This window comes from Ursus maritimus, unplaced genomic scaffold, assembly GCF_017311325.1.
Source record: "Ursus maritimus isolate PB19 unplaced genomic scaffold, ASM1731132v1 scaffold_14, whole genome shotgun sequence".
Taxonomy (NCBI): Eukaryota; Metazoa; Chordata; class Mammalia; order Carnivora; family Ursidae; genus Ursus; species Ursus maritimus.
In genome coordinates, this window is record NW_024423786.1 from 49,907,516 (window position 1) to 49,923,476 (window position 15,961).

The window sequence follows — 15,961 nt, forward strand, 5'->3', positions numbered from 1 at the left end:
GGGGGGGGGGGCGAGGAGAAGAGCCGATCGGGAAGAGGAGCCACGCGCTGAGATGACGAAATCGGGCGGATAGAAGGGACAGTGCGAAGTGAGGACAGATCGGGCCGCCCCCGCACCCCCCACCCCGGGCCTTGCGCCCTCGCCCTCGCAGGCTCCTTGCCCAGGGGCGCCGGGCACCTGCGGGAAGGGCGGGGAATCCCGGCTCCTTCCCCACCGCGCCTCTCCGCCCTCTCCCCGCCTCCTTCCAGGCCGCCCCCCACCCCGGCGTCCAAGACCCCTCAGGCCGTGCCGCCCCAGAGCCAAGGTCCCCCGACGGCGGACGCGCCCGCGGGCGCCCCATAGCGAAAGTTAAGCGGGAGCCGCCCCCGGCCAGGCCGCGGACCCTAGGGTTTCCCGGAAGCTCTGGGCACGGATGGCACCACTGTGCCCGGAGCCGCCGCGGTGCCCCGGGCTGCCCCACCCTGCGGCAAGAGCTACGAGGCTACGCGGGGCCCGAGGTGAGCGCGCCGGCCCGTAGGGCTGTCCACCCATCTCCAATGCAGGCAAGGGCGCGCCGGGCCTCGAAGCCGAGGCTCTGATTCCCCGCGGCTCGGACCACGCGGCTGAGTGCGCCGCGCCGCAAGGACAGGCGGAGTGGTCGCCGCGCTGGGGCTGCGCAGCAAGGTGACGGGCGGCGGGGGCGGGGGGAGCGGCCCCTCTGCCCTCGCCGCCGCAGGAGGCCCGGGGACGCGGGGACTTTTATTCTGACACGGCCGGCTCCCGGCTCTGCTTAGTCATGGTGACCTGCGCGCGCTCCGCGCCTCCCCCCGGCGCGCAGCGATGGAGGCGCCCGGGCCTGGGCGACGGAGGCGGAGCTCGTGCGCGGCCATGGCGGGGTGAGTGAGGCGGCCTGCGCCGGGGCTGTGCGAACGGCGGGCCGGGCGTGCCCCGGGGGTCGGGGAACCGGGCGTCGCAGGTCCGGTCGCCCTGGGGTTCCCGCGGCCTCGCGGAGGGCCAGGAGGGCGCGGCTCGAGTCCTAGGCTTTTGTTGGACGGCGCGACACGAGGGGTGGCCCGGGAGCTACGCAAGCCGGGCGAGAGGCCCAGGGAGTGACCCTCGGACCGAGGGCCCGGGAGCCTGGCGCGCTGGGGAGCTCGATCTGCGCCTTGGGGTTGGCAGTGAAAAGGCCGCGCGGCGGGGGTCACTTCCTCCCTTCTCCAGGCCTTGGTGGCGGCTCAGGCAGGACATGCGCAGTCCCCCACTTATCGCTTGGGGGGGGGGGCAGTGTCTGGTGTCCAAGGGGCACCGTTGACCGACTGGCCAAAGACCAAGAGGCAGGACAGGGGCCTCAGCCGGGGAGAGGCGGCCAAGCGGCGCCCTGGGTCCGGAGGAGGAGGGTGCTCTGGCAGGCACAGTGAAGTGGGCAGCCAGCCAGCCAGTCGCTTACTGACCCCTGAGCAGTGCCAGGCCCCAGGCAGGACGTGGGGGAGGCACATGCGAGGGTGGGCACAGCCCTGACCTACACAGGGCTCCCTGCCTTCGGAAGCCCCGGGGCTGCGGGCCAGAGGCATGGGCCATCCCTCCACAAGCAAGCGCCGGAGCTCATTTCGGTTTCTGACAAGTGCTGTGGTGGAAATAAAACAGGGAGGAGATGACTCCGCTGTGAGTCCGGGAAAGATAAACGGAGAACCTGGGGAGCCTCTTGCAGATCCCCCTCTTCTCCCAGCCGGATCTTTCAAAACAACAGCTCATGCCCTGGCCCTCCAGACTCCACAGGTTTCATGGAAACCTTCCCTTTGCTAGTATTTCTCATTACACTCCTCCCTGATTCTCCAGATTGTCTCTTTCACTCTGCCTCTGAGTCTTGGCACTTGCCATTCCCTCTGCCTGGAAAACCCCTTTCACATGTACATCCTCCTTGTCTCAGCTCTAACAGAGCCCTGGACCCAATTTAAACTGCCCAAGTCACACTGTCACAATGCTGTTGTCCTTTTCTTCACAACCCCAATTTCTACTCAAGTCTTGCTTATTTTACTTACAGTCCATCCCTCCCCAAGTGTCATCTCCGGGGGGGAGGGGAGGGCACAGTTTATGTCTGCCTTTCTCCACTGCTATGTCTCCAGTGCCTAGAACAGCGCCTGGCACACAGTAGATACTCAATAAATGTTGGTGAGGTGAATGAAAAAATGAGCTAGACATGCTCTATCTAGGAAGGGAAGGGCCACCAGCTAGCTGGAACAGAGTGAGCAAAGGAAAGAGGTGGACAGAGGCTGACTGTATAGGGCTTAGTAGGACATTGCAGAGTTCGGTTTTACTCTTTGTGCCATAGAGAATTGTGGGAGGATTCTGAGCAAGGGAGGGACATCATCCGACCTGTGTTTTAAGATGGACTCTTGGGCTCTGAGGCCATGTGGCAGTTAGTGAGCACAAATGGACATTGCTTCATCTGGGCTGGGGAAGGAAAACTGGTCTAGGAGTTGCTTTATCTTAAAAAAGAGGAGGCCTGACCCCAGGCCCTGTCCCCAGCCCTGTGCTCTCCCTCCTCCAGGCCTCTGAGTGCCAGTGGTGGTGTTGCCCCTTGTCACCTGGAACCCCATGCAGCCGGAACCCAGGCCTAGCGGGGCTGGGGCCCGCACCCGATTCCTTCCCCTGAGGTCACAGCGCCCCAAGGGGGCAGGGGACACGGTGATGTACGCCTCCACCGAGTGCAAAGCCGAGGTGACACCCTCCCAGCACGGCAACCGCACCTTCAGCTACACGCTGGAGGACCACACCAAGCAGGCCTTTGGCATCATGAACGAGCTGCGGCTCAGCCAGCAGCTGTGTGATGTGACACTGCAGGTCAAATACGAGGACGCGCCAGCCGCCCAGTTCATGGCTCACAAGGTGGTGCTGGCCTCATCTAGCCCCGTCTTCAAGGCCATGTTCACCAACGGGCTACGGGAGCAGGGCATGGAGGTGGTGTCCATTGAGGGCATCCACCCCAAGGTCATGGAGCGCCTAATTGAGTTTGCCTACACGGCCTCCATCTCCATGGGTGAGAAGTGTGTGCTCCACGTGATGAATGGCGCCGTCATGTACCAGATCGACAGCGTCGTCCGCGCCTGCAGCGACTTCCTCGTGCAGCAGCTGGACCCCAGCAACGCCATTGGCATTGCCAACTTCGCCGAACAGATCGGCTGCGCCGAGCTGCACCAGCGTGCCCGCGAATACATCTATATGCACTTCGGAGAGGTGAGTGACGGGAGGAGACATGGAGTCAGGGCTTGGGGGCGATATCAGAAGGACCAGGGACAGATGGATGGACATCCCTGTCTTCCCTTGAGATGTGAAGGGTCAAATCAGGGAACTGGAGAAAAATGGGGTTCTGCGGTCCTAGTCTGTACATCTGGGGTGACTCTGGGAAACAGCTGAGCAAAATGAGAGCTTCCTGGGTCTGTCTCTGGGCTTCCCGGCTTCTCTGGGGCCAAGGATAAGGACAGGGTACAGTGAACATGGACAGCAGCTCAACCCTGGGGTGCGCTAAAGGAGGGCCTGATATTTCAGACAGTCTGCAAATATTTATTGAACACCCATGACCTGCTGCCTGTCTCAAATGTGACCCTTAGACGTGCTTTCTCTGGTCCACGCAGGGTTGTCCTTACCCTGTTCTTGGTTTCATTTTCGTTTTTAAGTGGAGGAAGTTGTGAGCAGAAAATAACAGATTCCTTGTAAAATCACAATGATGAGCCCAAATTCTTGGGTGGCAGCCACTAGAGGTTGTGCCTTTGGGATGATGATGATAATAAGTATTTGTTGAGCACTTGCTGTGGGCCAACCCCTATTCTAAGTGATTTCCATTCTTTAAATCATTGGATTTTCCCAACTATCCTAAGAGGAAGTACCACCCTTAGGTCTGGCCCAACTGGGCTGTACCCCAAGCCCCACGCCTTAGGGAGTCCCGTGCTTTAGAGGGCCTTCCTGGAAATTTTCAAAGTCCTCCTCCAGTGGCTGGGATCCGTTGAGGTAGATACCACCGTGGTTTCCATTTCTCTCCTTAAGGGGTGGGTGTTCACCCTCCCTCTGCCCCACATATGGGGTTGACCAGATGCCCTGAGGAGCGCTGGCATTAGTCCTGGGGGCTGTGGCTTCCAGGAAGGTGGTCTGTGAGCAGGGCTTTCCCACAGACCTGCACAGTGTTTCTTTAAAGGGATTGCGTGGGCTTGGGGTACCAGAGTGTTGGTGACCTGCTGATGTGGGGTGACTGAAATTATTTATATAGACTGGTGCCTAACAAGAAATATTTGCCTGGAGCCCCGTATACCCTAGGAGTAGCCCGGCTGTGAGGTAGCTACTAATATAATCCCTCTCTTACAGAGGAGGAAACCCAAAGCACGAAGTGTTTCGGATATTTGCCCAAGATCACCTAGTTAGAAAGTAGTAGGCCAAGTTGCAGCTCAGCCAACTTCTCTCTTTAGAGCCTACACTTCTCTAGAATATTCTATCACTATTACTTTTTCCTTTTTAGTCAGTCTACCCTTTTGAAAAAGTAATTTCGTTTAAAAAAAAGGTAACAATCTTGTAGTTCAAGCACTCAATGATACAAAAAGGTACATAGTACATTGTGTCTTTGCCCATTTGCCTGAGTACTTAGGTACTATATGCCTGGCATGTGGTATTAACTCATTTAATCTTCACAACCTATGAAGTTCATGCTATTTGAATCCCCATTTTACAAAATAGGAAACTGAGATTGTCAGAGGCAGGTTGAGTGACTTGTCCGCAATCATACCGCCATTGAGGGGAGTCAGCCTGTCACAGTAATGCCCTCCGCAGGTGGCCAAGCAAGAGGAGTTCTTCAACCTGTCCCATTGCCAGCTGGTGACGCTCATCAGCCGAGATGATCTGAACGTGCGCTGCGAGTCCGAGGTCTTCCACGCCTGCATCAACTGGGTCAAGTATGACTGTGAGCAGCGGCGTTTCTACGTGCAGGCGCTGCTCCGGGCTGTGCGATGCCACTCGCTCACACCCCACTTCCTGCAGATGCAGCTCCAGAAGTGTGAGATCTTGCAGTCGGACTCCCGCTGCAAGGACTACCTGGTCAAGATCTTCCAGGAGCTTACCTTGCACAAGCCCACACAGGTGATGCCCTGTCGGGCGCCCAAAGTGGGCCGGCTCATCTACACCGCTGGTGGCTACTTCCGCCAGTCACTCAGCTACCTGGAGGCCTACAACCCCAGTGATGGCACCTGGCTCCGACTGGCAGACCTGCAGGTGCCCCGTAGTGGCCTGGCAGGCTGCGTCGTGGGTGGGCTGCTGTATGCTGTGGGCGGCCGGAACAACTCGCCCGACGGCAACACCGACTCCAATGCCCTGGACTGCTATAACCCCATGACCAACCAGTGGTCGCCCTGTGCCCCCATGAGTGTACCGCGCAATCGGATCGGGGTTGGGGTCATCGATGGGCACATCTATGCTGTTGGTGGCTCCCATGGCTGCATCCACCACAACAGTGTGGAGAGGTGAGTGGCAGGGCCGGGAGGGGTGGGCTCTGAGGTTCCCATTGCTAACGGGTCCCAACCCATTGGGATTTGGGGATTCCCCCTGCTGTTGAGTGCCTATCTCTGTACTCTGCCTTCAGGAGTGGAAACCTCAGGTGAAGCTAAATTCATGGGAGATTTATGGTCAGTGAAGTTGGATGATGTGTCTGGGCCTGGGAATTGCTTACAGGGCTATCACAAACCCATAAAATTCCTGCAGATTTGGAAAGAGTTCTATCAGTTTGAAGTTGTTGTAAAATGCTAATTTTATTAGAACATGACACTTTACTGCCTTTGCCCCCAAACTGCCATAGTAAACAGATGTATGAGGCCTTCTATGTGGAAGGGCTCCCTTGTGCAGTGCACAGCCTGCACAACTGCATGGTGACCCTGTGTTTAGAGGCTGAACAATTTTGGCGTTCGACTTTTGCACAGCCAGTCCTCTGCCTTCTCCTCTTCCAGAAGTGTGATCCAGGATACAGTTCAGCTGGAGAATTTGTTAAAACAAACTCCCTAGCCCACTGTTGGAGATCTGGCATCGGTGGGTTTGGAGTGAGGCCGAGGAATGGAAATTTTAAACAAACACCACACTTTGACAAAAACCATCCTGGGTGGTAGCCTAGTTGTTAGAATTAGGATTCTGGTGTCCTAGAAGTCTGGCTCAAACCCCCAGCCCACCTCCTTGGTGACCCTGGACATGCCATTTCATCCCTCTGTGCTTCCGTCTTGTCATCTGAAGATGATGGGGAAGTAGGAGATGATAATGAGGACCACCTGCCCAACGGGCTAAGTGGGGTTCTGGGGAGCTAACACAACACGTAGCACAGGGGCTGGCTGTGGTCTGTGGTGGAGCCACCACCAGCGTCCAGCAGACGTGCAGGTAGCCTTGAGCAGATGACGGCTGTGAGCCTGTGTCCTCAGAGAAAAGCTATGAGGAGTAAGGAGTTTAAGTGCATAAAGAACTAGCAGCATGTCTGGTCATAGTAAGTGTTCCACACAGGTCAGCCATGATCAGCATTGTCATTGTTATTATGCCCTTGCAGGTATGAGCCAGAACGGGACGAGTGGCACTTGGTGGCCCCAATGCTGACTCGAAGGATCGGGGTGGGAGTGGCTGTCCTCAACCGTTTGCTCTATGCCGTCGGGGGCTTTGATGGAACAAACCGCCTCAACTCAGCCGAGTGTTACTACCCAGAGAGAAATGAGTGGCGAATGATCACACCCATGAACACCATCCGAAGTGGGGCAGGTGGGTGGGTGGGGGCTGCCGGGAGGGGAGTGTGGAGGAACCCCCCCTCCCACCCCTGGGAATGAAACTCGGCAAGGCCTGGGGGAGGCTTCCTGTTTCAGTCTTAAACCCTGTGGCACACACAGGAGAACTAGGTCCCTACAGTCCGAGCTCTTCTCTTCCGGCTTTGTTTCTGAAGGGTGCCCCGGAAGAGGGGAGAGGGGAGGGTGCCCCCAAGGAGGTGGTGGCTGGGGCTGCCAACGCCAGGCCCTGAGGTCACTCTCTTTGCATGGTACGGTTTAGGAGTCTGTGTCTTGCACAACTGTATCTATGCTGCGGGGGGCTACGACGGTCAGGACCAGCTGAACAGCGTGGAGCGCTATGACGTGGAGACAGAAACGTGGACTTTCGTAGCTCCCATGAAGCATCGGCGAAGTGCCCTGGGGATTACTGTGCACCAGGGAAGGATCTACGTTCTCGGTGAGGTCCTGGGGCAGGGACCTGGGTGGAGAAGACTGATTAACCCCGTCTTTGGGGGGCAGGCTCAAATCCCAGTAGGAAGGCTTCTTGCGGTTCCTTCTCCCTCTTTCTTTCCTCTGCCCTCAGGGGGGTGACTGTTTTCTTTGCTCTCCCGGCAGGAGGCTACGATGGTCACACGTTCCTGGACAGTGTGGAGTGTTACGATCCAGACACAGACACCTGGAGTGAGGTGACCCACATGACATCCGGCCGCAGTGGGGTGGGTGTTGCTGTCACCATGGAACCCTGCCGGAAGCAGATCGACCAGCAGAACTGTACCTGTTGAGCCACTTGTGTTTCTTGGGCAAAAAAATGGTCTGATCGAGAGTATTGTTGTTTTTGTACAAAAACAGGGACAAAAGAAAAGGCGACAAAGCAAATGCTTACCCTCCAAGATGGGAGGCTGAGATGCCTCAGTGTTCAAATGACAACTAGAAAGAAAAGAAGGCCAGAGCGGGAACCCATGAGCCTGTCAGAGTCGTCCCAGGAATGTCCAGGAGAGCCTTCCTGGGCAGGGGGTGCATGAAGGGCAGGCTCCCAGGAGAGGCCCCTGCACCCACTACCCTGAGAATAGGCCTGGGTCCCAAACCAGCAGCCGCCATCTCCCCTTGGGGTGAAAGCAGGTGCCAAGGTCAGGCCGGGTTTTTGTTCCTTGTGTATTTGTGGTTGGTTCCTGGAGGCCTGGGAAGGAGCAAGCTGAGGCCTCAGGGGTGAGGCTCCTGTGGAGGTGTGGACCCCAGGGATGGGCCTATACATAGAAACCACTGGATATCTCTGCCCTGGACAGGCATTTTGTTGATAAGTAACCATATAACTTTCCAATGAAAATAAAGAACAAACTAACTAGTGTCTTCCACCCGGGCTCTCAGCTGGAGGTCTCGAACCTGGGGACAGAAAGGACTCTTCCGAAACGTACTCAAGTCTTTGATTTCGAGTTTGAATTTGAAACCAGTGCATTATCTCTGCCCATCGCATCTTGACATGTAGGGCATCTTTCTCCCCGTAGGCAAGCCACATGGGGCTCGCTTTGTCACGTTGGGCTGCTTTGAAGACAATGACCTAACTCCTTGACACCTCTCTTTTAGGGCTCCCTGGAGTTCTGTTTTAAGGCAAACCATCCCCAGAATGCTTTCCAGATCGGTGAAGATCTATCCGGTCATTTTTATGCGCGTCAGTGACACAGACTGAGCCTTTCATTTGGGTGTCTGGGTATTAAAAGGACAAAAGGGGTTCTTGGGAATTTTCTTAGGCAAAGGGCTCAATATCACCTGGTCTCTTCTGAACAATTCGTGTGAAGGCAATATATGGCCTGGATCTCTTCTGAAGCCAATTAACTATTTGTACTGGGAGAGTGGAGCAGAGAGGAATGAAGTGTGGTCTCAACTATCAGGAATGTCCTACGTTTTCCCAAGGAGCTTAGCGAGGAAACGTTTGATTCCTTCCCTTCCAGGGAAAACCTTACCTCCCGGCTGTACAGCTTTGTTCACTCAATTCACCTGAAGGTTGTCTTAGCCGCTTCCTGGGTCCTTTTCCTGAGGTTTTATTGGAACAAGAAAATAGATCTGCATTGGCTGCATTGAATGGATGGGGGAGGACTAGGAATTATAAACATAGTATCTGGATAGCCTTTCAGCATTTGCAGTGTTTTTGCACATTATTTGATCCTCAAGCATGCTTGTGAGCTAAGAAGGGCAAGCCTGATCCTTTACAGATTAGAGAAGTGACTTGCCCAAGGTCATGTGGCCACTAAATGGTAGGGTTTAGATTTGACTCTAGTGAACACCAAAGCAGCCACAACACGCTCTAACACTGTGTGTGAGAGAAGGGACATAAGGAGGTCCCGTGGGGTCAGGGTGTATATCAGTGAAAGTTCCGGAAACAGCGATCTAATCTAGAGTCGAGGAATTTGCATGTAATTCGGTTGCCAGAAGCCACACAGCCTATCCCAGAGTGGTGTTTCCTTCTACAAGGGTTAGAACCCTGGTCCTGAGGTCAAGGTTTCAGCTGATTCAGTAAAGCAATTTGGGTATCAGTCAGGTGAACAGTTTCTTATCTGCAAAAATGGTACTTGGACACCGAATGGGCATTAGGCCCTGTGTAAGCTGCTGGACCAACAAAGGTGAGTATTTACACTCACTTTCTAACTCTGCAAAGACAGCTGTTTGAAGAAAAGGCCTCATTGTGCTGGGTATCGGGCCTAGGGTAGTAAACAGCCCCCAAATGATCCCCGCCCTCATGGAAATTACAGCCTAGCAGAGGAGTAGGGTGACCAACTTCTCCTGGTTTGCCCAGGACAGTCGCAGTTTGGACACTGAAAGGCTGGCATCCCAGAACCCCTCAGCCCCAGGTAAACTGGGTCAACTCTACAGGTAAGCCAGATGCTGAAGCTGTATTACAACCGTGCTGAGTGACAGGCAGCCGAGGGTCATGGTTAAGTTCCCATTTGAAAGTCCATGGCTCTGGAAACCAGGGGGACATACATGACTTGGCTGGAGTGCACTGGGGAAGGTGAAGCCGCTATTGCATTAGCCAGGTGAGAGGATGGCAGTTTGCATGAGGCTGTGGGAGTGGAGAGAGGTCGAGCTTACAGGTGAGACCAATGGGAAAAGAAGGGCAGAGAATTAGGGGCGACTGCACGTCTGCCTTCGGCTCAGGGCGTGATCCTGACGTTTCAGGATCGAGTCCCACATCGGGCTCCTCCGCTGGGAGCCTGCTTCTTCCTCTCCCACTCCCCTGCTGTGTTCCCTCTCTCGCTGGCTGTCTCTCTGTCACATAAAATAAAATCTTAAAAAAAAAAAAAAAAAAGAAGGGCAGAGAATTAGGAATGCTCCTGTGTAGCTTCAACCTTAATCAGCAGCCAGGGGTAGAGAAGCTTTGAGGAGGCTGCAGGTACAGAAGGGAAAAGACAATGTTTGGGGTGTGTCAGGTTTGAGGCCTCAAGATACATTGTTTTAGGAGAGTACACAGTCATTTTTCTAGCCTTCAGACTTTAATGCTTCCAACAAGTAGTTCTTCAATGGCTGTTCTACCAGGCCCGAAGTGAGGTATTCAGACACAGTGAGGAACAGGCATGACACTGTCTCTTTCTCCGAGAGCTAGAATTAATGATCACAAAATGCATACGTGATTAGGTTCAAAGGTAAGCCCTCTGAAGGCCAGGAGCTTGACCTAGGTCAGAGGCCCTGAGAAAACATTGTTGAGGAGGTGGTTTTCGCACAGAAATCCAAAGGACTGATAGTGTAAACTTGGTGAGGAAAGTCGGGGCAAGATTCTGGACAGAAGCAGCATCACATGCAAAGGTCCTGTGGCACTGGGAAGCAATCTAGATGAAACCCTGAGAGGGAGGAGGAACATGGCGTCAGAAGAGGCCCTGTGGGACATGCTCATTTCTCTTTAATTGTTAAATACCTAAGTATTATCTTTAAAAAAATAGAACATTATAGATAAAGCTGAAATCTTATCTCTCCATTCCAGCCCCCTCTCAATTTAAAACAAACAAACCAGTAATGTTCTATGTATTCCTTACAAAAATGGCATAATGTTGCCTGTAATATTCTGCAACTTGCTTCCCCCCTCCCCCCAGACTTCTAGATCTTTGTCTGTGATGTCACATTCCTTTTGCCAGGTACCCATGTTCTGTTTTATCTCTTCCAGTACCCACAGACAGGTCTTTTCGTTTCTCAGAATTACAGATAAGGCCAAAATGCCTACTCCTAACCATGTCTCCTCTGGCACAAATGTGTGTACTTCCCCAGGGGGATACTAAGAGGTGGAACTTACTAGATCTTAGGTAAGCACAGCTTTATTTAGATGCTGCCAGATCGCCCTCCAAAGTGGTTGTAACAAACCATGTTCTTACCGCTTCTAGAAGTTCTTTATAAATTTTACACAAATTTATCACTCTTCCTTGATGTTTCTTCTCTTCTGTGTCATATTTAAGAAGGACTTTTGTTTCTTGCCATTTTCCAAGGCTTCCTACCCATTTGTTAAGTTGTTGTCTCCTGCCCGTACATTGTTTCTGCCTAAGTTAACCAGACTTGGTTTTTGTTGGTTCTGTTAAAACCAAGAATCCTGACTAATAGAGACATCAAGAGTTTTTGTACTGTTTTTTCTTCAGGTATTATTGTTTCGTTTTTGTACTATTACTAAATCCAACAGGAATTTGTTGGTATGTGTGATATCAAGTAGGAATTTAATTTTTTTGTATGGATAGCTATTACTGCTCAATCTGTTATTTTTCAAACCATTTCTTGACGAATTAATTCTTTTCCCATAGTTCTGAAATGCTATCCCAGTCATGTACAAACTTCTCATTTATGCACGGGACCTCTATTCCATTATATTGACTTTCTGTTGTTTTACCTAAATATCCATTTTTGCATCAATTTCATCATTTTAATTACTACAGTTTTATAACATGTCTTAATATCAGATAGAAAAGTCCCTTCTCCCTTTTTGTTTTTCAAAAAACAAAAAAATGAAACCAAAAACCAAACCCCGAGCTATTCTGTTATTGCATATTTATTCTTTGCTTCATGGATGAAATTCCATGAAAAATCAAAATTTTAATTGGGTTGCATTAAAATTATCGAGTTGGGGCAGAATAATATTTTTATAATATTAGGACCCTCCGTTCATAAACTTAGTGTATCTGTTTAGCGAAGGCTTCTTTGCTGTCCTCAGGAAGGCTTTATAATTTCTCCAGGAAGGGCTTGTGAAGGGTTTATTCCTGGGAGTTTTATGGGTCTGGTTGCTGTTGTCAATGAAATCTTTACTCCTTGATCCTTTACAATTGGTATTTCTGAAAAAATAAAATAAAATTGGTATTTCTGGTATCTGGGAAAGTTGTTGATTTAGATATCTTGATCTTCCACTAGCCTCTTTCTCGTTTTTTTTTTAAGCAGATAGTTCAACTGTCTGCAACTAATAAGAGTGGAATGTCATCTCTTCCAATAGTCGCAGCACTCATTTCGTTTTCTTGCCTTATAGCGCTAGCTAAGACCTTCTGTGAAATGTTGCTTAGTTGTGGGAATAGTGGGGAATAGTTGTCTTATTCCTAATGATAAGGCAAGTGCTTCTAATGTACCAGCATTAAATCTGATGTTTGCCAAAGGATTTTCTGTAACATATACCTGAAGTTTTGCTCGAACTTTTTTCAAGTTCAGGAAGCTCCCTTCTATACCTAGTTAGCTTTGTGTGTGTGGTTTTTAAAATCATAAGTGGGTGTTGAATTTTCCAGAAGTCTCTCGTTCAATAAGTGGGTCCCAAGAAATTGCATTTCTAACATTCCCAGTTGATGCTGATGCTGCTTGTCCAGGGACCACACGGCAAGACATACATACTGGTGTAGAACAGGAACAGCGGGTTAAATCACATTCTGAGAAACATTTAAGGAGTAAATGGAAGAGAAACCCCAACAAACAACAGCAGCAGAAAAGCATGAGGAAAACTAAGAAAAGTATAGTGTCACAGAGGCTAAGTGGAGAAAAAGTCGAGCACAAAAATTTTAAGGAAAATGCTAGGAAGTGCAAGAAGCTTCAGAAAGATAGACCCCTTCAAATGCCCACTGGGTTTGGGGATCAGAAGTAATCTTTTTTTTTTTTTTTAAAGATTTTTTATTTATTTATTCGACAGAGACAGCCAGCAAGAGAGGGAACACAAGCAGGGGGAGTGGGAGAGGAAGAAGCAGGCTCATAGAGGAGGAGCCTGATGTGGGGCTCGATCCCATAGCGCTGGGATCACGCCCTGAGCCAAAGGCAGACGCTTAACCTCTGTGCCACTCAGGCGCCCCAAGGGGATCAGAAGTAATCTGACTGAGGACCATTTCAGTAGATTCATGAGGGTAAAGCAACAGATCCCTTCAGTAAATGTTTATGGAGTGCCTCCTTGGAACAGGTACTGTTGCTGAGAAGACAACACTGAATCAGTGAAGGAAACTGAGGAAGAGAACATCTCTTCTGAGGCATTTGGATGAGAAGAGGCAGAAAAAGACTGCATGAAAGCTAGAGAAGAACAAAAAGTTCAGGGAGGGTTTGGGGTTTTGTTTTTGAGATTCAGAAGACACATGCTTATAAGCTGAGGGGGAGTTTCAGTATAGAAAGATGATCAAAGATGAAGGTGATGGGGTGCCTGGGTGGCTCAGTCGGTTGAGCATCTGCCTTTGGCTCGGGTCATGATCTCAGGGTCCTGGGATGGAGCCCCATGTCGGGCTCTCTGCTCAGTGGGGAGTCTGCTTCTCCCTCTCCCTCTGCCTCCCCCCCTGCTCATGCTCTGTAAGAGGATGGATTCATAGTGATGGTAAGCAAATAACTTCCCACTTTCAATCAAGCCGACAATGTCTAAGATAACCTTTAGCTCTGCGAAGGGCACTGTAGTTCTGGATGCTAGAGTCCCTTGCTTTGTGCGGTGCAACACACCTTCAATTCAATGAATATCTTCTCCCTTGAGTGTGCATTATGGTTTTAAAATATAAATGTTAGTGGAACTAAAGTTTGTGGAAGATAGAACTTAAGCGGGGGGAATAATACACTGGAATCAACAGACTAGGCTTAAGACCCCTTATCTGGTACTCAAACTTGGTGTAACTCCTCTCTGTGCCTGGCTTTCCTCGTCTGTAAAATGGAGACAATAACTACCTAGCACCTGGCACGCAGTAAGATACAATAAATGTACTATGACTGATAGGAATGAGGTAAGTACTGGAAACCTGATATGCTAACATTAGTCAGAATTATCAAGGTTGTTAAGGTTAGCAAGATAATGGCATAACATTTAATGACCTTAGAACACTTTACCTGTGCTATTTAAAATTCCTCACTGGATCTTGTAACTTGTGGAAAATCAGTGCTTCCACCAGCTCATCTGCCTTATTTTGTAATGGTTTTCTAGCTCCCCCTAACTATCTGGGCTGATACAGGAGGTGTAGTCTAAAGGGAACGCAGCACCCTCTTGTGGGCTTCCAGGCAAAAAGAGGAACTAATGGCCGAGGAGAGCTAGAAAAGAAACAAGATTGGAGGAGCCTGGGGTGCAAAATTACCTGACTTTGGCTTATTCCCTTTTTTTTTTTTAATTAGCATTCTTCAAAACTTCTGGGTAAAGAGCCTCCCATGAGCCCCAGCACCACATCCACACCTCAGGGTCCTGTCCTTGATTTTCTTAGGCCACATGTCAAACAGGGCACTCAGGAACCTTTTTCAGACTACATATCCCAGGATCTGCCGGATTAAATCAGTTGATCTAGACAACTTTGGTGGGAAATTTTACTTTTTATTTTTATTTTTTAAAGATTTTATTTATTCGACAGAGATAGAGACAGCCAGCGAGAAAGGGAACACAAGTAGGGGGAGTGGGAGAGGAAGAAGCAGGCTCCTAGCGGAGGAGCCTGATGTGGGGCTCGATCCCACAACGCCGGGATCACGCTCTGAGCCGAAGGCAGACGCTTAACCGCTGTGCCATCCAGGCGCCCCTGGTGGGAAATTTTAAACCGAGCTGCTGACTTCAGCTGCCTCTTTGCCTTCACTTGCTCTTAGCTTCAGGGTCAGGAAAGATGAATCGTGTTAGCCAAGGAGTTGGTGTTTCACTCTCAGCCACAGCAGGTGCTTCTCTTTCATCTCTACTGCGGGTCTTCCCCTTACTCATCATACTTCACCCTCCCTGGTCATCTCTCAGTCCCACTAAGGATTCACCAAGTGAAGAGCTGGGACATGGACAACAAATACTTCGTGCCTACCATGTCCCAGGCACTGGGTAGAGACAACTAGGAGAGACACTTTCTGCCCTCCTGCAGTTTGTAGTCAACCAGGTGGGAGACGGACTGATTGTTCTTAATGAACAACCAGAAACCTGGAGGGAGAAGTAGCATCGCTTGCAGAAGTCATGAGCACCCTATTTGTGGGCCTTGTATTAAAATTATTCTTCTTCTGTCTTGTTCAGCATTTGATGCACTGGCAGCACACACAGGAACTTCACACGTGTGTGCACATGGACGAGACAATTTGTGATCACCGCGGACCGTCGATCTTTGCAGGATGGAATGCAACTGGCCAGGTCTTGCAGGCTGCGGACTTTGCCAGCTCTGTGCTCAGCCTTTTAGGATTTCATTCGACACAGGGAAGCCCGTTCAGCCTCCCTGTAACCCTTACCATCAGATCTCTTGGGACTTCGTGGGCCAAAGCAGACCCTCCTCCAGGGGACAGTCCTACACATACCCAATCACCCAGCAAGGACCTGCTGACCATGTCAGGGACCGTGGAAGCACTTGAAAGACATTTTAAAGCAGCTTTAGATCTTTTCCATAGCGGCTCCCATTTTAGGAGAAACAGCCCCAGTTCCTTAAACGGTATCTCAGGCGACACGGTGAGTCCCTGTGTCAGCTGGTGTCTACACACACACACACACGCACACACGCACACACACGCGCGCGCGCGTGCGGCCGGCTGAGCCGCCTCCCCCCTCCTCCCCAGCTGGGGACAGCCCAAGGCCCCGTGCGGTCCGCTCAAATTGCAGAGGAAAGGGGGATGATGCTCCTTCGGGCTGCGGGGACGGCAGTGACAGAAAACCCTCAGCCAAGAGGGCGCAGCGCCAGGCCCCTTCCCGGCAAGGAGCACGGGGGACCCTTGGGAAAGGGGGAATGGTAGGAGAGGGGGCCTCTCAGGAGGAAGGGATGACCCCTGGGTGCCTCAGGAAAGACCATGCGGGGGCCCTCAGGGAAGGGGGC

The 15,961-nt window shown here is 51.4% G+C and overlaps 1 protein-coding gene across 3 annotated transcripts; it reads left to right on the forward strand.

Moving 5' to 3' along the window:
* The first annotated feature begins 473 nt into the window (after positions 1-473).
* KEAP1 (kelch like ECH associated protein 1) lies at positions 474-8,101 on the forward strand. Of its 3 annotated transcripts, none has more exons than XM_040629353.1 (6): positions 474-497; positions 2,528-3,213; positions 4,795-5,480; positions 6,542-6,747; positions 7,030-7,206; positions 7,365-8,101. In XM_040629353.1, exons 2-6 carry the CDS (start codon positions 2,575-2,577, stop codon positions 7,529-7,531), a joined length of 1,875 nt encoding a protein of 624 aa, XP_040485287.1. In that variant the 5' UTR covers positions 474-497; positions 2,528-2,574; the 3' UTR covers positions 7,532-8,101. The 3 variants fall into 3 exon arrangements, with proteins under 3 accessions (XP_040485287.1, XP_040485286.1, XP_040485288.1); XM_040629352.1 differs by lacking the exon at positions 474-497 and adding an exon at positions 738-875; XM_040629354.1 differs by lacking the exon at positions 474-497 and having other exon boundaries at positions 2,512-3,213.
* Positions 8,102-15,961: the final 7,860 nt, after the last annotated feature.

Bases quoted from the DNA above. Each gene is read 5' to 3' on its own strand.
- KEAP1 (XM_040629353.1), top strand. From the start codon at position 2,575: ATGCAGCCGGAACCCAGGCCTAGCGGGGCTGGGGCCCGCACCCGATTC. The intron at 6,748-7,029 runs GTGGGTGGGTGG...GGTACGGTTTAG, and splicing joins CACCATCCGAAGTGGGGCAG to GAGTCTGTGTCTTGCACAAC. The intron at 7,207-7,364 runs GTGAGGTCCTGG...CTCTCCCGGCAG, and splicing joins GGGAAGGATCTACGTTCTCG to GAGGCTACGATGGTCACACG.